This window comes from Pipistrellus kuhlii, unplaced genomic scaffold, assembly GCF_014108245.1.
Source record: "Pipistrellus kuhlii isolate mPipKuh1 unplaced genomic scaffold, mPipKuh1.p scaffold_m20_p_9, whole genome shotgun sequence".
Classification (NCBI taxonomy): domain Eukaryota; kingdom Metazoa; phylum Chordata; class Mammalia; order Chiroptera; family Vespertilionidae; genus Pipistrellus; species Pipistrellus kuhlii.
In genome coordinates this window covers 9,439,431-9,466,391 of record NW_023425595.1, presented here as the reverse complement: position 1 = coordinate 9,466,391, position 26,961 = coordinate 9,439,431, and the positions used below count along the sequence as shown (strand labels likewise).

General features: G+C 44.6%; 1 protein-coding gene across 19 annotated transcripts in view; it reads right to left on the bottom strand.

Moving 5' to 3' along the window:
- Positions 1 to 4,196: 4,196 nt before the first annotated feature.
- The window catches only part of ATG13 (autophagy related 13), a 29,742-nt gene continuing 6,977 nt past the window's right edge, over positions 4,197 to 26,961 (bottom strand). For 4 of the 19 annotated variants that reach the window (XM_036426912.2, XM_036426914.2, XM_036426913.2 and 1 more), the window contains 17 exons: positions 26,766 to 26,847; positions 25,744 to 25,824; positions 24,941 to 25,060; positions 22,853 to 22,899; positions 21,352 to 21,492; positions 18,358 to 18,398; positions 17,558 to 17,654; positions 17,124 to 17,222; positions 15,896 to 15,989; positions 12,969 to 13,067; positions 12,118 to 12,228; positions 11,581 to 11,714; positions 9,536 to 9,650; positions 7,003 to 7,080; positions 6,706 to 6,822; positions 6,071 to 6,199; positions 4,197 to 4,292 (listed from right to left, as the gene is read on the bottom strand). In XM_036426912.2, coding sequence (XP_036282805.1) covers positions 4,215 to 4,292; positions 6,071 to 6,199; positions 6,706 to 6,822; positions 7,003 to 7,080; positions 9,536 to 9,650; positions 11,581 to 11,714; positions 12,118 to 12,228; positions 12,969 to 13,067; positions 15,896 to 15,989; positions 17,124 to 17,222; positions 17,558 to 17,654; positions 18,358 to 18,398; positions 21,352 to 21,492; positions 22,853 to 22,899; positions 24,941 to 25,060; positions 25,744 to 25,824; positions 26,766 to 26,834 — 1,650 coding nt within the window. In that variant the 5' untranslated portion in view covers positions 26,835 to 26,847 and the 3' untranslated portion in view covers positions 4,197 to 4,214. Of the gene's footprint in view, positions 4,293 to 6,070; positions 6,200 to 6,705; positions 6,897 to 7,002; positions 7,081 to 9,535; positions 9,651 to 11,580; positions 11,715 to 12,117; positions 12,229 to 12,968; positions 13,068 to 15,895; positions 15,990 to 17,123; positions 17,223 to 17,557; positions 17,655 to 18,357; positions 18,399 to 21,351; positions 21,493 to 22,852; positions 22,900 to 24,940; positions 25,061 to 25,743; positions 25,825 to 26,765; positions 26,848 to 26,961 lie in introns of those variants that run through there. The other 15 variants (XM_036426919.2, XM_036426920.2, XM_036426923.2 and 12 more) reach the window with 13 other exon arrangements.

Here is a 26,961-nt window from a genome sequence, read left to right as displayed (position 1 = left end):
AAATGACCATCATTTCCCAGTGAACAAGGCGCCACTCCCAACCTGTGCAGCAGCTGGGACTGTAGCCCTCACCGGACCACCCCCCTCTCCCCTCAGAGCCTCGCTTCCACCTGCCATGTACTTACATGGAGTCATGGGAGGGCCCTGTTTTCCTTTCCTCTTGAGGTTTTGCTTTGCTTTAGAGGTTAAGATGGTAACATTTATGCGTATTTTACTGCAATTTTCTAAAAAGTGGTTTGTTACTACGAGGGCAGGCCAGAATTTCCCTTGGCACAGTGGTCAAGGTCATGTTCCAACAGTTAGCTGTTTGCCTGCCAGTAGCAATCAGGAGGCGGTGCAGCCTCAGCTGGGCCTGTTCTGTTTACTCGTCATTGCTGGCTTGGGCTGGGGGAGCTGGGCCAGAGCTGCAAGATCAAGCCACATTGTCAGGATTGGTGGTTATAAACACTGGCACTGAGCTCCAGGAAGCTAGTCCTATTGCACACCGTGGCCCTTGTCCAGGTAACTGAACAGAAGGCACAGGCAGCCGAAACCGGTTTGGCTCAGTGGTAGAGCGTCGGTCTGCGGACTGCAAGGTCCCGGGTTCGATTCCGGTCAAGGGCATGTACCTTGGTTGCGGGCACATCCCCGGTAGGGGGTGTGCAAGAGGCAGCTGGTCGATGTTTCTCTCTCATCGACGTTTCTAGCTCTTTATCTCTCTCCCTTCCTCTCTGTAGAAAAATCAATAAAATATATTAAAAAAAAAAAAAGAAGGCACAGGTAGCCTTTCTCAATGGCTCTCCTCCGCTCTGAGCTGGGTGACTGTTTACAACACAGGGGATGTGACCCAGGGCAATGAGGAGGGGAGCAGGAGACGGAGAGAGCTGTTTACTTGGGTTGGGCTCCTGGCAAGGTCTCTGCTGAATGACTCAAAAGCCGGTTTACCTCTGCCTTAGCAACAACAGGTCTCGGGATGGATTGTAGGGATATGCTTTAAAGGGGTAGGACAAGATTTTCAGACCTAGGGACACCGAACACTTTGCTTTTGGGGGCTCCCAATGGAAGGTCAGGTCACCAGGGAAAGTCCGCCATGTCTAACCCAGGGTTTTGCCATCTCTATCCTGATTGGCTGCATGGTCAGGCACCATGGTTCGTGTTGTGTGCAGTTTACAAACAAGCAAGGGCTCCCCCAGCCTATTACAGTGGGAAGGCCCCATTCTTTTCAGCCCCTGGTTTGGGCTGCAATTAGGATTTTCTAACTAGCCCTTTTCTGTCCTGGGGCCTGCCTTCAGTCTGAAAGGCTTTGGAGGCAACCCAGGCAGCAGTTGCCAAGGTCTGTCAGGCAGTTGGTGTCTTGCCACTAGAACTACGTCTGCCTCTGGGACACTGGCTCCACTCCAGCTCCCTTCTGGGAGGCAGGAGGGCCGCCTGGCCAGGGCTTAGATGCCTGCTGCATTAGTCTCCAGGGGGCCAGACAGGAATAATCCCCAAAGAGTTCCTCCCAGTGCCCTGGGCAGCTCCACAAACTGGCATGGGACCTCGACTCCCTGCTCCTCATCCAACCCCTTCAGTCTGGTTCACTCACCCACATCCCCGCACCAACCCCCGCACACTGATCAGCAAACAGACCCCAGGCAGCTTGGGGAGCCCCACACCCCCTGCTGGCTTCTACTAGAAACATGAGAGACTGACTGTTGTCTTTCCCTTCTAGCCAGAAGCCAGCCATTGCCTCCAGGCCAGGCTGCATGGTGAACGATGTATGCAGGGGGAATAGAGCTGATGAGACTGGCCTACATTTTATGGAGATTCTACTGTGGATGTGCTTAATTAATATGCACATCTCACTCAATACTCACATAAAAGCCCTGAAATGGGAACATTACAACTCAGGAAAAGGAGACTCTAAGACTTTCCTGACCAGCCCAAGCTTGTACAGCTAGCTGATTGGTGGCCACATGCCCAGAGTCAAAACAGCTGTGACCGAGAAGCCTCTCTGAGCGTTACATGGCACCATTCTTCCCCTCCTGTGGAGCCTGTGGTTGACCGTGGCCTGCACAGAAGTGGGAGGCAGTGGGGCTAGGATTTTAAACAACTTGCAGTATAAGAAGCTGTAAAGTACAGAAAAAATTTTATTGGAAATCTCTTGAATACATTTTAAAGTATAACTCAGTATTTCCAAATAAGGTAGCTGGAGGAGGGGAGGGACTCTGCCCCCTGGAGACACATGACTGGTCCCAGCCCCAACCCCTGTGCTGCAGAAGTCAGTCTAGGCTCATACTTTCATTGTACAGGGCGGAGGGGCAAGGGCCAGCCTTGACCATTGCTTTGCTCCTCCCTGGCTCAGCCTCCATGGCCTCTCACTGATGGGGACCTGAAGAAAGGTTGCTGCCTGCACAGGCCAACAATTAGCACATCAAGGCCAAAGGCTTTGACTCAGTCTGTGCACTCAGGACCTTCCACACTTGGCCTCAAAAGGGCAGTGGCTGAGACACTGGGGCGGGTTGGGGAGGAAGGCAAGAGATAGCTTGCAATGGGCCTCCACCCTTCTCAGCACTGGGCCGTGAGGACAATCCACTGGGCTGTGGATTGGTTTAGCAGGCCCTGGGTGTGCTCTGGCCCAAGTCGGACACCACTGCTGGGAGCATTTCTTTGTGGCAGAGAACACAGGCGCAGGGGCAGGGCTCAGCCTCACAGAGACAGCGTCAGAGCCCACTCGAGCCCTCAGATCAGCTTTGTCGGTGAGAACAGTATCACATGCATTTACTACAAGCACCTGAGGGCCATGTGCTCCAGCTGCTGCCCATGAACACCCCTGGTGGGTCAGGAGGAAAGGGGCAGCCTAGGTTTCCACGGCCAAGACTACCAGTTAGGCTGGGAGAGGGACAGCCTAGGGTGAGGCCAGGCACTTGACCTGCCCAAGTAATAATACCTGAAGGGGTAAGTCAACCATGTGCCAGCTTTAGTAACTCAGCCAGGAACCAGGAAACCTCAGGGCGGGGAACAGACCATGGGATTAAAGGAGGGGGGTGGCCAGGCCCAGGTGAAAGGAGGAAAAGGGCCCCTAACGCAGCCCTGAGAAACAGAAGCAAGTGCCCAGGAGGGGCTGTCTGGACTTCCCCAGCCCACCACGTGATGCCCTCGGGCACAGCTCCTGGGGTCACCACATACAGCGCACACGGCTTCCTCGGCTGCCAGAACAGGCCAGTCTCTGAAGGCGCCGTGAGGGATCCCAGGCTCTCACCGGGAACATGTAGGCGTCCAAGGCAAAGCCTGTTGTCAGTGCAAATGCAGCAAGTCTGGGAAGTGTGCTGCCCTCACCAGCCCTGTTCTTGGCTCCCCCCTTCTGTATGTGGGAAGGAAGACCCCCAGGGCAGCACCCTGGAATCTGGGGAACCTCCACAGGAACAGGCCCCGCCCCAGGAAGAGGCCTTTCGCCTTCCCCAAGAGAAAACGTCTAACCTCAAACATAATTCTCTATAAAATATCTGACTTCTCTGAAAGTAATAAATATTTACCATATACCATATTCTATAACCAAGGAGCAGCAACAGGGGAGGGAAGGGAAGAGAACTGCTGTGACTCCAACCCTAGAGACACAGGATTTGGTTTCCATGGAGCTGAGGAGCTGAGCACAGGCAGCCGCCAGGGCTGCTCAGACCCTCTGCTCGGGGTGGCACAACCTTCCAGGGTGGGAATGGCTGACTTGCGAGTTCTCATCTTGGGCAGGCCTGTCATATTGCCAAAAGTGCAGGGGCAGAGGGAGGGAGAGAGGGAGATACCAGAACCAAAGGAGACACAGAGCCTGAGGAGCCCTTCCTTCTTCCAGCACTGCCTCCTTCCCCTCTCTGCCTCCACGCCAATCTCTGGGCCACCAGCTGGAATGTCAAATGGTTGGTGGTAACGGCGACAGGCTAGGGCCAGTTACAGGAGAACGAGGGGCCGCCTTTGTGAACAGAAGCAGCAGGCCCTGCAAGGGCCCTTTTGTCACAGAGAGTCTCCCCATCTCCAAGGCCAGAGGCTGAGTCTTCGTACATGCTCTAACAGGGCCTGACCACTGCCATGAAATCTCCAGGAGGGGCAAGAGCAGGGACTTCGGGGTCCCCATGGGGGAAACCAGCCTCCCCTCCACCTGGCTCGAAGCAGGACGAGGAATGGGAACAGCTGATGAACGGGAGGCTCTCTGTCTCCTGGGACCACAAAAAGGGGAGGCTGCTGGAACTCGAGGACACCAGCTTTTACTGCAGAGTTTCCACAAAGGCATCAAACTCTCGGACATTCTTCTCGTGCACAGCCAGCTTCTCTGGTAGCGAGTCCTGCGCCAGAAGGGGAGAGAAGAGCTGCTCATTCAGGGGGGCCTTGAAGAGAGAGCCAGTCACCCTGGGCTGAGGAAGGGGGCATAGTGCAGCAGTGCTGGGCCAGGCGAGCAGGATTCGGGGCAACAGAGCAGGCAGCGAACAAAGGGCTTCAGGGTTCTGTGGGCCTTGGGAGGGGGGTTGTCACAACAGCCTAGGGAATCAAGGTGACCCCACACTTAGTATAGAAAAGGACCACACCACCCCTAGGATGACAGAAATTAAACATGAAATATCTTTGGCACAGATTAGACTGATACTAGAATTGGACAGTAGGTTTACAGTGCTCAAAATTAAGAAAGATTTACTAAAGGTTTTTCACACGCTGTGCAGGACATCAAAATACCCTGGGACACATGAACAAGACAGTCCCACCACACTCCCAACAGACTCGGACTCAGCAGGCTGCGGTGAGACCTAGGCACCTGCATCTTGACACCAGCAGAGGAGGGGTGGGTTAGAGAGGGTTGAAAGAGAATAAAATGAAAATAGAGCCAAGAGGAGTTAAATTTAACTGTCTGAAGGTATCAACTATTTAAAAACAAAACAAAAAAACTGACCCTAATCCCGTGGTCTATCTCCATTGAAGAATTTGCATGCGAAGAGTTTAAATGATTACAGATTTCCGGACCAGTACCAGGTACCTGGAAGAGGTGGGACAATCTCCTACCTCAGAATTTATAAAGTGGCCCAGACACACGGACAGCCCGAGAGCTTTGGAAGGACTGGCTGCAACACCACTTTGAGAGTCTTCCCGGACAGGTCCTATCCTCCCACCACATTTCAAGTGTGGGCACGGGTTCCACTGGCTAAAATCAGAAGCCAGACTCTCTAGGATCAAGGCTTTGTTTTGCAAGCTCAATCTGGCTGTGAGCAAGTCATTTGGTCACAGTGTCAGTTTTCTCATCTGTAAAATGAGATAAGACAACCTACCTCTCAGGTTGCTGAAGAATGGTATAAGGCACTTACAGAAATGCTTGGCACCTAGAAAGCCTTGATAAATGTTAATAATAATTACATTATAACTGCATTGTTATTACTATGTTTTTCTTTACCGCAAAACAAGGGCAGCAATTCCTAGATTCCTATTCTAGAGTCACCCCTGTAATTTCAATGTTGGAGAAGATATCCCACTTCAGGCAGAGGGACCCTGACAGCTCGTGGCACTGGACACCCAAAGCTTGTGGCTGTCCAGGGCACCCCCCGGCAAGGCAGGATACAGAATCCCTAAGTCAGATGTGGTAATGACATTATCAGGACATCTGGCTAAACAGAAGCACTGTTAACTGAGGAATGGCTAAGGAGAGAGCAAGAGCACCAATGCTCAGGACCTTAGGATTCTTCTGCCCTGTTCACCTGGCATCTGCCTGGCAAGCTGAACAGCTGAAGGTGAGAGCTGTTGGAGCAGCTTGGCTCAGTGGCATCAGCAAGAAAACACCAAGCGCGAACAGGAGTGAGTAAGAAATGCTGAGCCCCTGCAAAGCGAGGAAGTGCGTGCAAGCAAATTCAAGATAATGACTGCCGGGCATAATGCAAATCTCAAGTGCAATCAAAAGAAGATAATGAAGAAAAAAAAAGAAGATAATGTCTAACAGTCTCTTTCCTATCGCAGGGAAGATGGGAGGTGTGGGAGAGGGGGTAATAACAGGAAGAAACGTTCAGGTCTGTGGAGCAGAAATGATGTCAAGGGGGAAGGAAGGTCAGAGGATGAAATGGGGACAGGGAAGGGGTTTCCATACCAAGTCCTCAGCCATGGACTGTGCCCCAATATCGATGGAGAGGCTGCTCAGCTGAGGGGGGTTCTGAAATTCACGATAGAAGGTCCCCAAGTCCATCGGAAGAATGTCATCTTTAGAAAATGCCGGTTTCTTAAAAAAAATAAAACCAGACTCAATTTAGCTTACCATGGGCCATAGAGGAAAATCAGAGATGAACAACCCTCTTTCCTCCCAGTAAATTATCAAAGAGAAGCCTGATCCAGGTTTATCTTAGAGGGAGAAGTCCCACAACTTATCTCTTCTGGACAGCTAACTTCCAATCCTGCTACCTTTCCCCTTCCCCGGTTAGGGCTATGTCACCTTCCATTCAATTCCTTTCCTCAGCACAGGGCTATCCATTCAGGCATGAGTAGAACCTACTGGGAAATCTCCATGGAGAGCTGAATTGCATGATGTCAAACAAAGACATGGCACAAAATGCCTTCTTGTTCTTTGGCCTCCTAACGTCCTCAAGCAGGCTATGTGTATTCCCACATACACTGCCCGGTGGGGTCCCATCTGCTCCCTGTGAAGGAGGTCCCCTTAGAGTGCAAAGGATGCCTCTGGGTTCGTTTCCCCTTTGGCAGCAAAGGTCAAGGAAGGTGAAGGCAACTTACGAAGTCAATCATGACGAAGTCATCATGGGTGTTGCCACTGCTGCCACCGCTGGAGCCATCAGAGTGCAGGCTGCCCTGGAGAGGAGACTCAGTGTCTGGGGAATCTGGAGGATTCACCTGGTTCAGGATAAAGCAGAGGAAGGGGCTGGTTCTGTGCACTGGGGGAAAGTAACTCTGAACAATGGAGGGTTGTGTAAGAGCAATGCTGGCTCAGGCAGGGCTGACGGTCTGGGAACGGTGGTGTGCCCAGGAAGGACAAGGATTCCCATACCATCTCACTGGAAACTTTAGACTCACCATGGGATCAGCATCCTCCAGTTCTAAATTCTTGGGAGCAAACATGGCAAAGGGTATGTCCAAACTCGTCAATGTCACCTGAAAAGACACCGGAGAAAGTATTAGTGCCGCCCCTCACCCAGCTTCCATGTTTCCCTACAAGCTGCCAGAAGCCTGGAGGCCTGCAGGTTGGCACCAGGTTGACGGCACTACCCCTCAGGCTCGTGTTGGAAATCCTCCAATTTCCACCACCTCCCATCACAGGCCCACAGCATAAGCAGGGGTTAGGGCTTCCCAAAACCTCAGGACGTCAGCTTTGGAAGTTTGACCCACAGTAACTCAGTGATAACTGTTCAATAACAGAGCCAAAAAGGAACCTCCTACTGAGTTGGCTGAGATGTTAAAGACAGAGATAGAATATCGGGGACTAGTTTTAGTTATCCTATATAATAAAAGGCTAATATGCAAATTGACAGAGCCACGGATTACTGGTAGCTGTGATGTGCACTGACCACCAGGGGGCAAACGCTCAATGCAGCTGTCCCCTGGTAGTCTGTGCGCTCCCACAGGAGGAGAGCCACTCAGCCAGAAGCCAGGCTCACTGCAGGCAAATGCAGCGGCCAGCAGTGGTGGTGGAAGCCTCTCTCGCCTCCACAGCAGCACTAAGGATATCTGACTAATAGCTTAGGCCTGCTCCCCAAGGGCTCCCAGACTGTGAGAGGGCGCAGGCAGGGCTGAGGGACCCGCGCTTTCCCCTCCCCCTAGCGCCCGTCCCTCTCCCCCGTGAGTTCATGTATTTCGAGAACCAGACCTCTAGTAAGAAATAAAATAAGAAATATTAAGCAAGCTCTGTTAACTGTGATTGTTTTGTTCTGATTAAAGAAAGCACATTTTAATCTGGTTGGAGTTGTATGCCCAGGGACTGGGAGTTGACCTTGTCCCAGGGAGTCAACTCTGGAATGCAGTCCATTCTCATTCAAGAACTGCCTATTATCATGAAAAGATTAACAACCTTGTTGCCCAAACAACTAGTCCCGCCCCAGCTAGTTTTGCCTATTTCCCCACACTGGTCATACCCTTGCACACTCACTCTTTTTCCTTTTGCCCATAATAATCTTTGTCCCACCCAATATAACCCAACTGACTTAAGGGGGGGTGAGGGGAGGCAGAGCAGATTTTCATCAATCACCTGCTGCTCCCCAATACCGTTAGCATTACTGGAATAAATGCTCATGTATAATTCAACCCTGTCTCCACTTAACTGATGCAAGTAGTGACAGGCATCTAGGAACAATGGTTGTCCAGTTTCAGAGACAGATACTTCAGTGCAGTGTTTGTACTAAATGGTGTCCAGCCTCCCTCTCTATGGGAGGCTTAAAAGTTCACAGAACAATATGTTGTAGGAAGTTTTAGATGGACAGTGAGCAGAGGAGGGATGATAAGCCAAGTTCAGAAGGTCATAAGAGTGGAAAACCCCAGGTACCTAGCAAAGGACAATCAAATGTAGGGGAGGACCCTTACCCCCAAGGTGACTTTTCCTCCCCTAGCACATCGCTGTTCTGGTCTGGTCTAGTCTGGAGGTTTGGACCCCCTGACCTTTCCTCCCTAGAGATAATATCTAGGCCTCAGCTGTTTATCAGCTCAGGGTTCAGATAAGCAACAAAACCAGCCACAGAGGAAGGGGGATCAGCATCACTGAATAATGACACCCGCCCCTGCCCAGTGTGGCTCAATGGTAGAGCACCAACCTATGAACCAGGAGGTCACCGTTAAAGATTCCTGGTCAGGGCACATGCCTGGGTAGTGGGCTTGATCCCCAGCAGGAAGCATGCAAGAGGCAGCCAATCAATGATTCTCTCTCATCATTTGATATTTCTCTCCCTCTCCCTTCCTCTCTAAAGTCAATAAAATATATTAAAAAAAAATAAATAAATAAAAATAAAAAGCCCCCTTACCTTGGTCAGGACCACAACCCTTAATGGACACACCTGGAAAGTTACTGAATATTCCACTGAGATCTTCCCCTGGGACCTCCCCTAAAATCTCCACCCTTACAACTCCTAGGACTGAAGGAACTTGGTGCACAGCCACTAGGGCCTTTCCCTTTCTCCTCAGCCCCCCACGCACCTTACCGTTAGCTTCCTCACTCCCAAGCTCCAAGGGCCCTTCCTTTATCTCCATAATTTGTTTCCTAAGCCCATTTCTACTAAGAACTATTTTCTACCTCTGCAATTTACCCAATAAATGTTCTCCTATAGTTTGGGGTCTTGGCTCTTAAGTCTCTCCTAGCCAGAATCCAAGTACCAAGGTTACTGAACCCAGGTTTGGTCTGACATCATCAGTCAAGACAACTGGAGCCGTTCCTACCACCTCCAACAAACAGTCCTTCACTTCTGGGGGGTCTCACAGGTTACTTACACCCTTCACAAAAACTCACGCACACACACACACATTCCAAACACAATGTCAGTGGCTGCACAAATCCCAAGTTAAGAGACCCGCTTGAGACCCTCACTCAGACATGGCTCACAGGTGCCAATGGAAGAAAAATCACCTGATTGATGGGTTTGTTGACAAAAGCCCCCACTTTTCGAGCAAAGATGGTCTCCAAGACATCATGGGGAGAGGCCCGTCCCTCACTACTGTTCGACACGGTTTCAGTGTCCTCGCTGGAAAAGAAATGTAATGTTGGTACTCATTCTTAGTTCCCCATGTTCGCCCTCTGTGGGCTGCAGCCTCGGGGGAGGGAGACACACACACACACACACACACACACACACACACACACGGACACAGCACTGTGTGGTCTGGCCGCTGCCGCTGTCACCCTGTCCTCTAATGAGAGCAGAGGCACACAACTAAAACTATGCATATGTGAACAAAATTCAGTGTTACAATCAAGTAAAGCTCCTATGAAATACCAGTAAGCTTCAGTCACCATGCATGCAGCAATCACACATATAGGCAAGCAGCTCCCCCAAATTGTAATTTAAATATTAATTACAGAGACAGACTCAAGATTTTAGCTGCTTTTCATCTCATTTTTGTTTTGCTTAGTTATCTAAAAATGCAATAAGATGGTATAGTACAACGTTGAAATTTAAACCTTAACACACAAGGAACGTTATTCCAAGTCAAGAGTCCCAAATTTAACTGTCTATAGAGCCAGAGCTTTTTAACCCATGACCAATGGCTGGGGCTGGGATCCTCTGTGCTCTTTATCCCGCCCTTTCCTCACATCCCTAAACATCCCTCTGGTCAAGGACACATTCAGTATCGCTGTTCCCACTGACCCCTCTGCGGCCCTCCAGTCCAACGCTCGGTCCTGGAGGAGAGGGCGCTCCAAGCTGAGAAACAAGGGCCCATGTTGTGGCTGCCAGACCGGCAGCCGCAGCCCTGCGAGCAGCAGAGGCTCGGAAAGCTCTTTGGCCAAAAGCAGGGGCTCAAGGTGGGGCGAGGGCTGTAAACTCCAAGTGGCCTCGGCTCTAGCCAACAGGAGGTCTTGGGAAAGGCCTGTGCTCTGCATTTAAGAACCTCCTGTACAGGATCCTGTCTGTAATCCCAGGAGTCGAGGCTCAAAAACTAGAGTGTAAAAGGACTAATAGGATCGTCCTTTGGTTATCTATCAGGCGGAGGGATAGAAAATGGAAATTTGGGAAGTCAGGAATGAAAGTAATCATTTTTTTCCTGATGGATAGTGCAAAAATTTGACCTTCCCAAACAATTCCCTTCCCACCATTCCACCAATGGAATGAGAAAAACAAAACAAAACCCAGGAATTTCTATTATCCAGAAGTTCATTTAGGATGTGGCAGGGCAATCAACGTCATTACCTCTGGGGACTTCCAGTCAAGGGAGGGCAGGTCACATCTAGACAGCCCCATCTTCCCTCGGGAGAGCCCCGCGTGTCATGGAAAGAGTGAGCAGGACTGAAGTCCGAGGAGCCCAGCGGGACTCATGCCAGCCACCCTGCAAGCTAACTGCTCTGAGGCAAATTACTTAATTCTTCTGAAATCCTCTCCTCTTGTCAGAAAAGGTAACAGTGGTGGGATTATGAAAACTTCCATTTCCTACCTAACCAATGTATCATTTAAATTTCATAGAATGTATCAACTGCTGCAACTGAAAAAAAGACAAAATATTTTTTAAAAATAGTGAGAAAAAATAGTTTTCTAATATAAAATAGTTTTCTCCATGAAGCACTCACACAGCAGAAAAAGACCACCATCACAGATGCCACCATGGCTCAGATTCACAGTAAACACCCTGTCTGGTCCTCAGGAAACAATGAAGACCGAATCCAGGAAAATAAATCTTGGGTAAAAGAAAAACATCTGGAAACCCCCCTCACTGGATGAAGGTGGTAAGAGCCAAGCCCCTGCTGTTTACTGTTAGTGGTGAAGCCTGGCCAGCTTCCTTCCATACCAGCAGCAATATAAGATTCTAATCGGGAACTTAAAGAAATGCATACTTGGGGCCCAGGAACCAAGCCTGAGCCAATGCTGAAAGCCACTTTCTACCAATAACAAATAAGCGCGTTTCAGAGAAGACCCGCCCCTCCCTGGCCTGAGCATCAGCAGAGCCTAGACAGGAACTCACCTGCTAGGTGTGGCAGCACAGTGGGCCCCATCAGAGGGGGTGTAGGTTGCCAATCTCTCCTGATCAGCCTGGGCACCATGGGCAGGCTGGTTGGGAGCAAGAGGTACCCCACCTTCCTTCCCTGGAACCATGAGCTTTAGGGGAAAATGAAAAAAAATAAAAATAAAATAGTGAATTGTGGCGGCCACGACCCCATGGCCTACCAGGATAGTATCTGTGTCTGAGTTTCTCCATCACCAATGCTGCCATCTACTGAGCAGGAAACCTTGCCTCTCTACCCTCCCTGGGACTCAGTTAAAGGGACACATGCACGGCATTGACTACAGAAGGAAAAGGAAAGAGGGGAAAGCTCTTCTTTTTGTTCTGAAGTTTAAGAGGCCCCTTCCTCTCAGAGTCACATTAGTTCTCCAAAGTCACAGGAGAGCTTTGCCTCCAAACACTTAAAAGAATGAAACTGGTATCTCAAGAGGCCCCTCAACTGCCCCGGGCAGGGAGGCAGCAGGGGAACTCCCGGGTCTGCCCCATCTTTAAAGATACCTGATGAGGATGTGTGGTGTTTAAGCCAGCTGCGAACACTACTGGATAAGCCAGGTCAGCTGATCCAACGCCCAGGGCAGCAGGCTGATAGGAAAGGCGAGAGCTTGAGAGCTAAGCAAGAGAAAAACAAAGAAGGGCAGAGGAAAAGAGGAGGAAAAAACAGGCAATCCTGGAGTATGACTAATGATCAAGATCAGAAGAAAGGGAAGGAATGGATCCCAGCCTACATCCTCGGGATACGAGCGGCCTGATGTAATGGTTAAGGACAGACCAGGACATTTCTTTTTAGATGAAAAAAAACAACCAGACTTGTTTGCAGTGAACTGAGGTTCCAAGCTCTGTGTCCTTACAAAGGCCTCCATGACTCCTGCCACACCCTTTTCTCAGCTCCCGGTTTCTGTGTCCAGCCCAGCAGGTCTGTGGAGCACAAGCTGGGGCAGAACTTGGAGCCAAAGTCATCAGTTTTTCTCAGGTCATTCTATTTTCTCCTTCGTCCTTGGGGTCCCTTCGGAACAGAAGGCGTCTCTCTAATCACACCCTCCCTCACCTCTGGGCATGGGAGGGTTCCTATTTTTGTTGAAAAAGAAAGAATACCGCTCTTGGATTGTTTATTTGGAAAGAAGATATAAATAACTCCATGTAGTTTTCACATCATTGGGAGGGGCAACTGAAAAAACTCTATTTTGGGCTGCTCTTGCTATGGTTATGTCCTGTTAAAAATCAATTACCAAGCCTCAAAATAACCCATAGAACACTTGGGGACATTTAAGTAGCGATATCCTGTACTTTATTTACAGTTTTTAAATAAAAAGATGCCATCTAATTTATCCCCTTCTTCCCAGTGGACTCACTTGATGGGAAAAGGCCAGTCCTGCCATGGGGACCCTCAGGGTATCCGTCACCACAGGAGTAGGGGTCTGAAAATGTGCCTTTGTAACAGTAAACACACACTGTGCACAGATACAAACAGAGACAGGAGAAACAAGAGAAGAAAAAAGAAAAGGGACTTGAGAAAAGAAGTGAAAAAACTTGAAAGGGGCAGTAGCAACAGAGGCTAAAATGCACAATGGAGGTCAGGCGTGTAGCGGGGCGAGCGCTGCATGACTGTCTTCCCAAAGGAAGCGTCTGAGATGTGTATCCCAGGGCGCTCCACTGCATGCGTGTCTCCCTGCTGAGCAGGTGGAAAACACAGCTGAGTCGCCGAAACCGGTTTGGCTCAATGGATAGAGCGTCGGCTTGGGGACTGAAGGGTCCTGAGTTTGATTCCGGTCAAGGGCATGTACCTTGGTTGCGGGCACATCCCCAGTAGGGGGTGTGCAAGAGGCAGCTGATCGAGGACTCTCTCTCATCGATGTCTCTAACTCTCTATCTCTCTCCCTTTCTCTCTGCACAAAATCAATAAAATATGTTAATAAAAAAAAAAAAAAAGAAAGAAAGAAAACACAGCTGAGTCGAGCTGGAATGACTTGGCAAAACAGAGATCCCTGAACCAAGTGTTAGTCTGTCTTTAGTCAAGAGGATGGGAGGATGTTAGAGAACGGCCGCCAATAGGAAGGGCCCAAGAGCAGCCAAAAGGTGTTCTCAGGGTGAATGAGGAAACAGGTTAAAAATGGTAGAATGACTTTTTCTGGGGACTCAGAATCTTCAGAGACAGGTTTAAAAAGTTGACCTTTGGGAGAAAATAAAAAGTTGACCTTTGTTGACTGGAACTTTAAAATACCCAGGTACCCAGCAGCACTTTCCAATATCAATCATTCCAGGGAAGATGAGTTAGAGTGCAGATGTAGGCATAGAGCTGAGTGTGTGTGTGTGTGTGTGTGTGTGTGTGTATGTATTCTTATTCTTATTTTTGTGTTTTGCTTTTCCATCTTTAATAAGTCTCACCAACTACCTAATTAATGCTTAGAATTGAAAGTAGGACCTTAAGTCACAATAGCAGGTTCAGGATCACAACAGTTAACTATTTCTTGACTAAAATGACAACATGATCCTTATTATGTTGGTGAAACAAACATACATTAACATGCATTTATTGGACTCTAGCAAAAGCTCAAATAGAAGTTGTTGAACAACTATGCAATTCCCTAAGTTAAACCAAGGAAGACAGTATTTACAGGAATGAGGAAACCTGATGGCAAATGATTTCTCTCTCTCTCTCTCTCTCTGTTCAAAATGAATATTTCTACACCAAATTGTACCAACCTTGATTAGAGGTATTCAGGGATAGGAATAGGACTCAAGCATGGAGTGCGCAGTATGGATAAGATCTTGATGTGATCTACTTTTAAACTGTGACAAGACACAACAGGCAACTGATACTACGGAAAAAGATAGGTTCTCCCTACTCAGGTCAACAAACTTTTATACAAACATCCCGTGCAGAAAAGATTTAACTTCCCTTTATTTTCGGAGCTGGGTGAAATTCCCTCTTTATCACACAGACAAACTGATTTGTTCAGGCCCAGCTTCACCATCCCTCATATCTCCCAAGTCACAACTTGATTGTTTATGAATGTATCACTTATAAAACAAAACTTCAAAGAACATTAAACTTGACATATTCACACTTCATTATCTAAAGCACATGTGTCAAACACAAGGCCCGCGGGCCAAATCCGTCCCGCCAGGCCTTGCAATGTGGCCCGCACCGCGCTGTCATCACTGCACTCCGCTGCGTTTCCATCACAATGACAGTTTATGACTGTTCAGTAAACCATTCGGCCCGCGATTTAGGCTGGATTTTAGATTTTGGCCCCTTCTCTGATTGAGTTCGACACCCCTAGTCTAGAGGAAACTGTCTAATGTGAAAGTCAAATGATACGGAATAGAGATGCTGGGCAGACAAAGCAGGGATCTGCAGGCAATGCATGAAGCAGAAAATGAAAGACTTGGGATGGAAGGAAAGAAATGTGCCCTGAAATTCAGCCAGCTGGCAAAAAGGATTCCTTAGCGGAAACAGAGGAGTCCACACAGGTGCTTCCTCTTGGGAATCTGAGAACACTGTTTCGAGCTTTTGTTTTATTGAAATTCAGTTTGTCACTGAAGATGGACTCAAGTGGAAAAGTAAATGGTTAAAAATGTTCAGATAGAAAATGCAGATAGGCAAAAATCTGTGTCAACTATTAAGAAAAACTGCACTGCCAGGCTGGTGTGACTCAGTGGTTGAGCACTGACCCATGAACCAGGATGTTACAGTTCAATTCCCAGTCAGGGTGCATGCTTGGGTTGCCGGCTGGTACCCAATATGGGGCGTGCAGGAGAGGCAGCTGATCAATGATGCTCTCTTATATTGGTGTTTCTTTCCCTCGCCCTCCCTCTCTCTGAACTCAATAAAACATTTTATAAATTTAAAAAATTAAAAGAAAAAGTATACTGCTCATTTCTAACTGGCAAAATGCTAAAATATGCTAAATAATTACTGGCTCCCTCTGTGCTTCGTCCGTTACTGGGAACCGTATTTACCAAGTGAGAAGTAGCTCCAAATGAACAAGGGGAGGTTAGAGCATCTCTCTGGCATGAGGATGCATAGGGAATTCTGTGACCGATTTCTCCAGGGGATTTTAAGATGTCCCTGGAAGGGAAGGTTACATGTACTATGGGTTAAGGATGGTTACTGCAATATTACCTGCTGGATAAGAAGGCTCTTCTTCACCGTTTAAAAAAACCCCTTGAAACAATCACCACCACCACCACCAAAACATCTCTCAATTTTGACACCATTTCCTTAGGCCCATATGGGCCAAATAACTACCACCACCCCAGAACCTGTTCCCCCTACCTGGGATGGAGGTGAGGTGGAGAAAGAGGTGGTACACACTTCTTGAGAATCTTCCACAGAAGGATACGTTACTCCAGTGTCCTCACCAGTGGTTCTATAGTGAGGGGAAAGGAAATCATGCATGTTATGGGGATGGCAGTCGATTTTAGAAAGGACACAAAGAGATGCAAGTTTGTTTTTGGCAGAGTTCATAAGAGTTCAACAAGAGAGCTCTGCTAAGTCCTTCATAATTTCAAACCAAACCATCCAGGTTACTTTATATTTTTATTATTTTTTAACATATATTTTTATTACTATCAGAGAGGAAGAGAAGAGAGAAATATAGAAACATCAATGATGAGAGAGAATCCTGATCAGCTGCTTCCTGCACGCCCCACACTGGGGATTAAGCCTTCAACCCAGGAATGTGCCCTGACCAGGAATCAAACCTTGACTTTTTGGTTCATAGGTCAATGCTCAACCACTGAGCCATGCCAGCCAGGCCCATATAGGTAGCTTTACAATAAGACTCTCTTTAACTCTAAATTGGGAAAACAGAAATAATGGTGATCCGTGGATTCTGTAATGTCCTTCACACACATTAAATTAGTTTTTGTACCTAACTTACTTTCCAGAGAACAGCATCTAGAGGTTGACAATGAATTTTTTTTTGTAACCCAAACATCTTACTTGACATGTCATTTGAGAATATCTGCTTAAACCTGGCCAGTATTGGGATCAAAGAACTGTCAGCAACAGACTTCAGTAAAACAAAAGTCTAGACTCCAAAGACAAACTTACCCAATTTCAGAAATCCTTCACATAAAGACAGTATCCTTTCCTGATACTCATCTATCCCAACCTCTAGAGAATTCTAGAACTGTTTTCTGGGAACTGAAGATATTTGATTCTCATAAATAACTGAATTGTGCCAACGATAACCTGAAAATCATTTGATTTGCAAAAGACATTCCACAAATTACTGCCACTCTTGTCTCTAAGTCAAATCACTACTGTCAAGATTCAACATGTCCAAGAATTTTGTGAGACATTCTGTATACCCCAAGTTTGGGTGTACCTTATAGGCAGCAGCAAAAAAGGAAGCTAGCCATTCCATTTCTCTCCATGTAGTGTCTCCATCAGTGCCCCAGGCCCATCAGTGAGTGCTAACAAAGGTGCCCTGTGTACCTGTGCCAGATGGATGCTTCTGCTAGCTGCAGTATGGGAAAGTGCCTTTCACATTCCTCACCTGTAATTGCAGGGGTGCATGGGCGAGGAGCTGGGATAGGGACGGTCCACAAAGTGATCAATGATAATCCCCATGATAGGTGGGGTCCTCTCAAATTGCCTGTAACGCAATATGCAGATTGCAGTACTTGTTAGAATGCCTTGCCAGCTCCTTGAAGTCCTCAGAGGGCCCCTCACCTAATATCGATTAGCAGGAACCACCAGACCCTTAATTACAGCATCCCAAAATATAAACCACCATCTCCACATTGTTGATTCTGGGACACACAATAAGATTTTCCAGTGAAACTGGGCTCTCTCTTGATTTCATTCTTCAGAAGGGAACTGATTTCAGCAATGGCAAAGCTGAACAGCAGGCTTAGCTATGGAGTTCGGGCGAAAGAAACATTAATATTTTTGAAAGAGTTCTTTTGGAGTCCAATGCTCTTTCCTCACCTTGTGGACATGAATGCCAAGTTAATTCTGTAAGCACAAGAAAGAGTGATGGTGCCCATAGGGGTGCCCACTGTCCCAACACGAACTGTCTGGAAACCTAGGAGAAGAGATAAATCATTAGTTTCCTCCCCAGAGAATACTGATACTGCTCCTAGTCTCTTTCCTTGAATCATTCAGCCTATACTATCTCTGGCATTATCCAAGTAGCACCCTGAGTGCCTCAATTTCAATTTTTTCTTTCAATTAATTCTATATTGATCTAATATTGGGAAGGGAAACAGCACCCTATTTTCAGAAAAAAACTACCTTTAAAGAGGTAAAACCTTGTTTAGCAAGTCCTAGCAAATCCTGCCTGGACTGACACATGCCCAACGAGACAGTAAAGGGGCATCAGGAGTTTGTCACCAACACCTGAAATGTATGAAGTAACTGCGCTCCCACTTAAGCTGCCACGCCAGAACTGAGTATGGAAACAAGCCCGGGCCTTGCTGTTTCCTGATTTTCTGTTTCATTTCCAATTTCTTAAAATTGATGCTTATCAGAAACATTTAACACGCTCATTGTAGAAAATCAGGAAATAGACAATTGTATAAGGAATAAGAAACAATACTGAGTTGTTGGAACTTTGGGAAAATTATTCATTCTCTAGTGGCACGTGGAACCACATACCTGTCTTTTCCTTGCTTGTATCATACATATTAAAATCATAAGCTGCATATTATTACAGGCAGCACTAAAGCCTATCTCTTAAGTCAGGAGAGCTCTTAACACTACAAATATTTTTCAACCTTAATACATACCTTCTCCTAAGCCATTCAGCTGAACTTCACCAAAGTATATCCTGCAAGGAAGAAAGAAAAATATGTTACCAGATTCTTTATTCTAATAGCCTTTAAAGCAAGCACCTAGAAACAAAATAAAACAAACTTTTAGTTTCTTACCTACAAGAACACCTTTCCTAATGGAGCAATAATGCTACTACTTAATTAATCTGCAGGCCACGGGGGTGTATATGGTGAGAGGACTGGTTAAAAAATTAGAAAAATAGCCTTGGCTGGCATGGCACATATTGGCCCACACACCAAAGGGTTGTGGGTTCAATTCCTAGTCAAGGTCACGTACCTGGGTTGCAGGTTTGACCCCAGTCACAGTGCATGTGGGAAACAATCAATGTGTGTCTCTTATATCAATGATTCATATTCTCTCTCTCTCCCTCTCTCTCTCTCTCTCTCTCTCTGTCCCCCCCTCTCTTTTTGCCCCCCCCCTCCACTCTCTCTAAAAAAAAAAAAATCAATGGAAAAAATATCCTCAGGTAAGGATTAACAAAAGAGAGAGAAAAAGAACAATTAAGTGGCAGCTGATATATATAAGTTTTTTCTTCCCTTTCTCTCCTACCTGGAAAAGTAAACATGGGAGGGTGCTAGATTAATGCTAAAAAGTTATAATTGACTTAATAACTATTCTCAGGCACTATATTGTTGCAACAGAACTAGTTAAGTCTCTAATCATTAGTCTTTCCATCCTGCTATCCTAATTCTTTTCAAACCAGTTCTATACATGTAAGCCAAAGGCTAAAAACCAATGGTTGGTCATTAATATGAAAAAAAGTCTTGTCCTAACCGATTTGGCTTAGTGGATAGAGCATTGGCTTACGAACTCAAGAGTTCCAGGTTTGATTCCAGTCAAGGACATGTACCTTGGTTGCAGGCAAATCTCCAGTAGGGGGTGTGCAAGAGGCAGCTAATTGATGTTTCTCTCTCAGCAATGTTTCTAACTCTCTCTCCCTCTCCCTTCCTCTCTGTAAAAAATCAATGAAATATATTTAAAAAGAAAAATAAATAAAAAGAAAAAAGGGCCGAAACTGGTTTGGCTCAGTGGAAGAGCATCGGTCTGCGGACTGAAGGGTCCCAGGTTCGATTCCGGTCAAGGGCATGTACGTTGGCTGCGGGCACGTCCCCTGTGGGGGGTGTGCAAGAGGCAGCTGGTCAATGTTTCTCTCTCATCGATGTTTCTAGCTCTCTATCTCTCTCCCTTCCTCTCTGTAAAATATCAATAAAATATATTTTTTTTAAAAAGAAAAAGAAAAAAGGTCTTGGATGATTTGGGACTCCTGGCTTTCTATGCTCTGCTCTCACTTTCCTACATATCCTCTACACCACCACTGTGGTCCATCAGACAATGTGATATAGTTCATATCTCGCCCCCATTTCTATGCCTTGCATCTGTTGTAGTCCCCACTTGGAACAATTACCTCCCTCACTTCTATCTGCTGAAATTCTCTCTGCCTCAAGGTCTAGCTTGAAGGCCATTTCCTCCATGAAGCCAGTCTTATATCTCTCTGCCAGAACAAATGTTCCCTCTCTATGTTCTGCCAGTACTTTTTTCCTGAGACTGCTATGCAGTTTTCAAGTCCTGCTTTTTATTAAATCACGATGTACTCATAATGTACTAAACTGTTTTCCCCATTAGATTAGAAACAGTCATAGTGCAGGGCCTCTGTATAGTTCTTCCTTGGACCCAGGCAATGCTTACATTAAAAAAGCACTCAGCCCTAGGAGGTTTGGCTCAGTGGATAAAGCGTCGGCCTGGAAATGGAAAGAACCCAGGTTCGATTCCAGTCAAGGGCACATGTGTGGGTTGCAGGCTCAATCCCCCGTAGGAGGCAGCCAATCAATGATTCACTCTCATCATTGATGTTTATATCTTTTTTCTCCTCCCTTCCTCTCTGAAATCAATAAAATTATATTGTCAAAAATTAAAATTTTAAAAATTGAATTAGGAAAAAAAGTTTTATTTTAATTCTAGAATATAGAAGGCTAGAATTTGCTCAGGATAGACTGTGTTTTTATGTGTGTTGTTTTTATAAAATGTTGTTACTGATGTTATTTTTTTTTTTAAATATATTTTATTGATTTTTTACAGAGAGTAAGGGAGAAGGATAGAAAGCTAGAAACATCAATGAGAGAGAAACATCGACCAGCTGCCTCCTGCACACCCCCCACCGGGGATGTGCCCGCAACTAAGGTACATGCTCTTGACCGGAATCAAACCTGGGACCCTTCAGTCCACAGACCAATGCTCCATCCACTGAGCCAAACAGGTTTTGGCTGTTATTGATTTTAGATAGAGGGAGGAGGAGGAGAGCAACATCAATGAGAGAGAAACACCAATCAGCTGCCTCCTTCACACACCCTCTTCTGGGCATGTGACCTGACCTGGAATCAAATTGGCATCCTCAATGCAATGCTCAACCAACTGAACCACACCAGCCAGGGCAGGATAGTCTATTTTTTAAAGTCTTAAACTCCTTTCCCTGCTCTGAGGTCCTGCAAGTAGAATCTCAAAATCCAATACATAGGAATCATGACTGTGCACAAACAAAAGGACAAAGAATGTGGTAGCTGAGTTCGTAAGAAAACAGTCATAGTAAAGCTATAGCATCAACTATCTAACCAACCATATACTCAAAATTTATCACAGGCCGAAACCGGTTTGGCTCAGTGGATAGAGCGTCAGTCTGCAGACTGAAAGGTCCCGGGTTCGATTCCGGTCAAGGGCATTTAACTTGGTTGCGGGCACATCTCCAGTGGGGGGTGTGCAAGAAGCAGCTGGTCGATGTTTCTCTCTTATCGATGTTTCTAACTCTCTATCTCTCTCAATTCCTCTCTGTGTAAAATCAATAAAATATATTTTAAAAAATTTGTCACAGAATATAAATAATCCCTGAATGCCCATCAGACAGACAATGTGCAAAGTGATGAGGCGGACGGTGAGTTAAGGAGTGAGCTGTTTACCTGTATAATATGACATATTCATGTCCTTGTTTCCTGGAGAGTCTATAAGCCGGTGTCACCCTCGTTATAGCCAGGAGAGACTTCAGCAGCAATGACAGTCTGTTGTACACAGTGTAGGAAATTTTTATTTCTTTATCACACCTGTGGAGCACACAGACACTATCAGCACTCTCTCTTCAACTAACATAAAACAAAGAAAAGAAATGCAATGGCTGTAGAGATATTAGTTTATGATCCATCTATTGACCAAGCTTAACTTGTTAGCATTATTCATAACTTCTGACAGAATAGAAACTGCTTTGCAGTCCAAATATACCATTCAGAGTATGACAGCCAACAGAGATGATTGCAAATTAATCACTAGAAATGTATAAAATTAATTATTAACAGATGCTCTGAAGTAAAGGTGTCATTTGTCAGTTTACCAACAGATTGTTGAAATAAGTCAATAAACCAAAGTTTCGTTTTCTCATGTACTAGACACAGGCAGATGAGCAGCAATAGGCACCCAATATTTTTTTCTAGCTTTGAAGCAGTTATCTTTCTAAAAAAATAAAGCAATACAATTAAAAATAGTACCCCAGCCAGTGTGGCTTAATGGTTGAGCACTGAAACAGGAGGTAACAGTTTGATTTCCGGTCAGGGCACATGCCCCGGTTGTGGGCTCAATCCCCAGTAGGTGGTGTGCAATAGACAACTGATCAATGATTTCCTCTCATCACTGTTGTTTCTATCTCTCTCCCCCTCTCTAAAATCAATAAAAATATATTAAAAAATAAAATCAAGACAGTAATTCAATGTTGCAATTACCGGTATATTAATGAAGATGTAATCACAATTTCAATGTACCCTCTGATGAGCTGCTTACTTCTACACATCTGTTTGGTACTAAAATTTTGGACTAGAACCAGGCACTCGCTTTCTATTTTTACTAAAAAAATCCCATACTACATATTTTTATTATAAGAAATTTTCTCTTGATATGTTGCTATTTCCTCTATTTTTCTATATGTATAACCTTCTTGAAAAGTGAAACTTCAGGCAGGAGGTAAGCTAATCTGCCTTGAAAGAAAAAAATACAGAAGGGGAATAACATGCATTCCCAATCTATGACCAACCCTGTATAAGAAGGAGTAGAGAGGGGAAAGCTTATTGGATGTCTGCCACACAGAAAACAGACAAAATAGAGTAGTCATGTTACGAGAGCTCCCTCAGGATTTAATCAGAGAACTATCTGTACTCTGGGAAAACAACCAACCCTTTCAGCTTTCTTTCTGCTCCTTTCCCTGTGATGTCTGAGTCTCTCTGGACTAATGCTCCCGCTGAAGGTCATCTCTGTGCTAGGGCTGGAAGCCAAGCATGAGCATTATAGCAAAGCTCTACTGGTTTTGTTAAGTGACAGAACACCCTCCATGACTGATAACTAAGCCCAGTTTTTCACATGATGTCATCCGCTTTATCCTCAGCTACCACACCAAGAAACCTAAGATGGAGAACTTACTTTTCATTCATTTCAAGACACCAAATTTCTAGTTCCATGGAATCACCCTATAGTTGGGACAAATGAAAGATATTTCAATTTTATTTGATTTTTAAAAGCTATCTTCTTTTTCTTATTACAAAGCACTATATAGTCACTATAAAACATACTAGAGTGAAATCAGACCATATATACTATTTTTATCACCTATTTTATTAATAAAAACAACAGAATTATACTTATTAAAATTTTGCATTATTTTAAATAGTGGCATAGTATTTTAAAAGATGACCATCATTTTATCCAATCAGTCCCCCCATATTTGGACATACAGGTTGTTTCTAATTTTTTACTACTACAAACAACATTATGATAAATAGCTTTGAGAATAAAACTTTGCACATACATTGAATTTATTTCTTAAGGCAAATTTCTAGAAGTAGAATACTAGAAAAAAAGTATTCATGCTTTAAAGACATTTGCTATGTATATTCAAATTGTTCTTCAATAAGGCCAACACTTCCCATGAATGGAGACTTTCCCTCCAATTCTACAGAGGTATTTTCAGGTGACACCTACAACTAAGGATATCTAACAGGCTCCTTACTTAAATCTTGTTTAGCTATCTGATGTCTTTAGCCAAACTGTTCAGTCTCTCTTTGTGTTACTCTGAACAGATTTAGCCTTACTGAGTAGGTAAGAAAAAGAAAAGACTAAAGCCAGAATCCCTCAACCCTGTAACACACACTCCTATGAGTCACTTAGTGAGAAGGATAGTCACATAAGTAACCTTTTTACTAATCTGTTAGAAGAGGGCATTCTTTTATGTTTGAGAGTAAGTGTGGGTTACTTTGTGGAATAGAGAACTGTATTTGATCTAGATCAAAGTTAAATATGTGCCCTTGATATACATCCTTTTCATTATACTGTCATTTCTAAATTATGCAATAGCCCTAACCGGTTTGGCTCAGTGGATAGAGCATTGGCCTGTGGACTCAAGGGTCCCGGGTTCGATTCCAGTTAAGGGCATGTACAACAAGGGATGGATAATAAGAAGTATCCAAAATAAGTTGATGTGGTTTCTCAGAATAGTTTACAGTCAGATTTCACGATATCTCGGAGAGGAAATAATTATTCAAGGGATTTCTTTTGAACTCCCAATGAATCACTAAAAAAAAAAAATTATGGTGTACTAAACTGGCAATTCAATAGAGAACAGGAAGTTTTGTTTTATTTGTTTCTAAAGTTTTCATAATTTAAGTAAATATTCATTCAACAAAGTTCATTGATAGCTTTCAATATACTGTCCCAGGCACTGTATTAGGCACAGAGATGAATATTTATTTCTTTATATGCTGCCTCATTTCAGAAAGAATTTGAAGAACTACAAAAATAAATAAGATGTGGCATAGCTGCTGAACTCCAGAATAAAAGTGTAAAATATGAATAGGAAGATGTAATAATTGCCTACTATGTCATGTTAGCCTCTTTACAAATAAGGATTAAATGAAAATATTGTAGCCCTGCAACACTGGGAAGTGTTGTATTAGTTAGGTGGTGGTGGTGGGGATAGGGTTAAGTTATTTGGCCAAAGTCACTCAGCTGAGACCTGAATTTGGGTCTGTGTAGCTCCAACCTCTTATCTCTTTTTCATTATACCATGAAGCCTCATAATCTTGTAGTGGAAATAGATTAATATACACCTAAGTAACAATACCTGCCTCAATCCTAATGTGGAATAAGGTAAGCAAAACAAACCAAAAAAACAAGCAAATCACAATATAGCAAGTTCTACTCCAGAAATGAATACAAACAAAGTACATGGGAAGTCTAAAACTGTTACCTCTCCCTCTAGTAGGGGAAGATTTTCTAGAGCAAGTGAGTCTTGAGGATAAGTGGAAACGTCATATATGGGTGATATATACAAAGATTCGGGTGATGAGCCTATATTCCAGGTGGTTGGAAGAAAAAAGTACAAAAAAACATGACCTCCTCAGAGAATGATGAGAGAAGTTGAAAGAGGGAAGGTGCAGGAATCCGGCTGAGTTAGAACCAGAATGTGAAGAGATTTGAGTGTCAGGTTAAGACCCATCCTAGCCACAGCCTTACCTCAGAAGTCTTGAGTGAGATCTCCACACACATAGATCTCCCGATGGCGGGCAGCTGCCCTGCCAGAGCCTTCTTTGCTTCATGTGTAACCTCTGGGATGTCTTTGATTGCTAAATTGAACTGGAAAACAAAAAGGACTTTTCACTCACAGAAAGCATTATAGAAACATAAAGCAGACAGACTGTACGTTGGGTAATGAAGGCACTGCTTTGACTGGTTAAGAACACTCATTCACTTTTTCTTTCCCCATAGAGGTATCCTGCATAAAAGCTCCAAAGCTCACTAAAACCGGTTTGGCTCAGTGAATAGAGCATCAGCCTGCAGACTGAAGGGTCCCGGGTTCAATTCTGGTCAAAGGCATGTACCTTGGTTATGGGCGCATCCCCAATGGGAGGTGTGCGGGGGGGCAACTGGTCGATGTTTCTCTCTCATCGATGTTTCTAACTCTCTGTCCCTCTCTCTTCCTCTCTATAAAAAAATCAATAAAATATATTAAAAAAAGAAAGAAAGAAAAGCTCCAAAGCTCAACTTGAAACTGCTAACAACCTAGGACAAAAATTAGTAACAAGATATTTTTGTTTTTTAAAAACTAAGCTTTTCACCTAAAGCAGCAGAAAGCCAAGAACCAAATCCAGGACTAACATTCAATGAAAAACATACTTTCCAAGTGAATGAATCAAATGGAATTAGATATTTTAATGTTATGCTTTAGTAATACTATAAACAGTATCCCTTATTACTGCACTGGGATTCCTTGTAACAAACACCGCAGTATACCCCTTAGCAAAGAATAGAAATTTTACCCAATCTGAACCCGTTGGGGATGAAGATGAACGAGTACAAATCTTCTCGCCAAGTCGAGCCTGGACAATCACTTGAACAGTCTAAAAAAAAACAAAAAACAAATACAAAAAAAAAAAAAAATCTATGATGAAAAATCTTAAATTGGTTTGCTTCCCAATCAGGATTAAAATCCTTACAAAGCAGGTTTTAAAAGATGCCAATAATTATAACTATATTTAGAAACTCAAAATATTCAAGAACAGATAGAAAAAACACTATACAAAAAGGATACTGTAAATATTCCCAAAGACACAGTGTCAACCAATTAGAGGAATTAGTTGGAGACTTAGAACCTGCGATGTTCTCACATAGCAGAAGGAAGTTGCACATGGAGGCTCTGACTTTCATAAAGAAACAGTAGGTGTAAATATTCATTGCCATACACTTATGTAATCCTAGTAGATTTAAACCAAGGATTCCACAATTATTCCTATCTTTGGCCCATATGGCAAAAGTCTTCCAACTAATTTTACAACCATAATCTATTGCGTGAATTATTCTTACATGGCAATGTTTGAGAGGAAGGAGTGGAAATAATTTTTAGATTTAGAAAAAAAGAACTTCTAAAGCATTCAAAATTCAGTTTTAATTCCTCATTTACCAGAATGGAACAATTAATGAAAGATGTTTCAGTTTTGTGATGTTTAGGGAAAGATGCCCAAAAGGCTATCCATTCCGGTCCACAGTCTTTGTTCCCACCCCAAGGGAACATACTGTGCCAATAACCTGGTATAATAGTTTGACATTTCTGCAAACAGGCTTGCAAAAAAAAAAAAATTTTTTTTAACAAGTAGCTGTGGAAAATTGGAAGCTACTTTTTAGTTACACCCCCAGTACCACCCCCAAACTTCACAGTTTAGTTTACAACAGATAGAGTATCCATCAGAATGGGTAAGCTGCAAGCTGTTATGCTGTGTTTCCAAAAAGGGAAAAGCACGGAAGTTATTTCCAACAGTTCTAGGCTCAAGAGAATGGATATTACCTTGAGGGCAAAAAATTTAATGAACTTGTCCAGGTCCTTTCTGTCTTGGGAATTGATATCAGTTTCCATTGCCTATGGGAATCTAAAACAGAAAAAATGCTTAAAATGTGACTATATCTTTTAAAAGGGATAGCTACATCAAAGCACACAGAGATAGTATTACGAGCTGTATGACTAGTCATGTACGAAAGAGAAA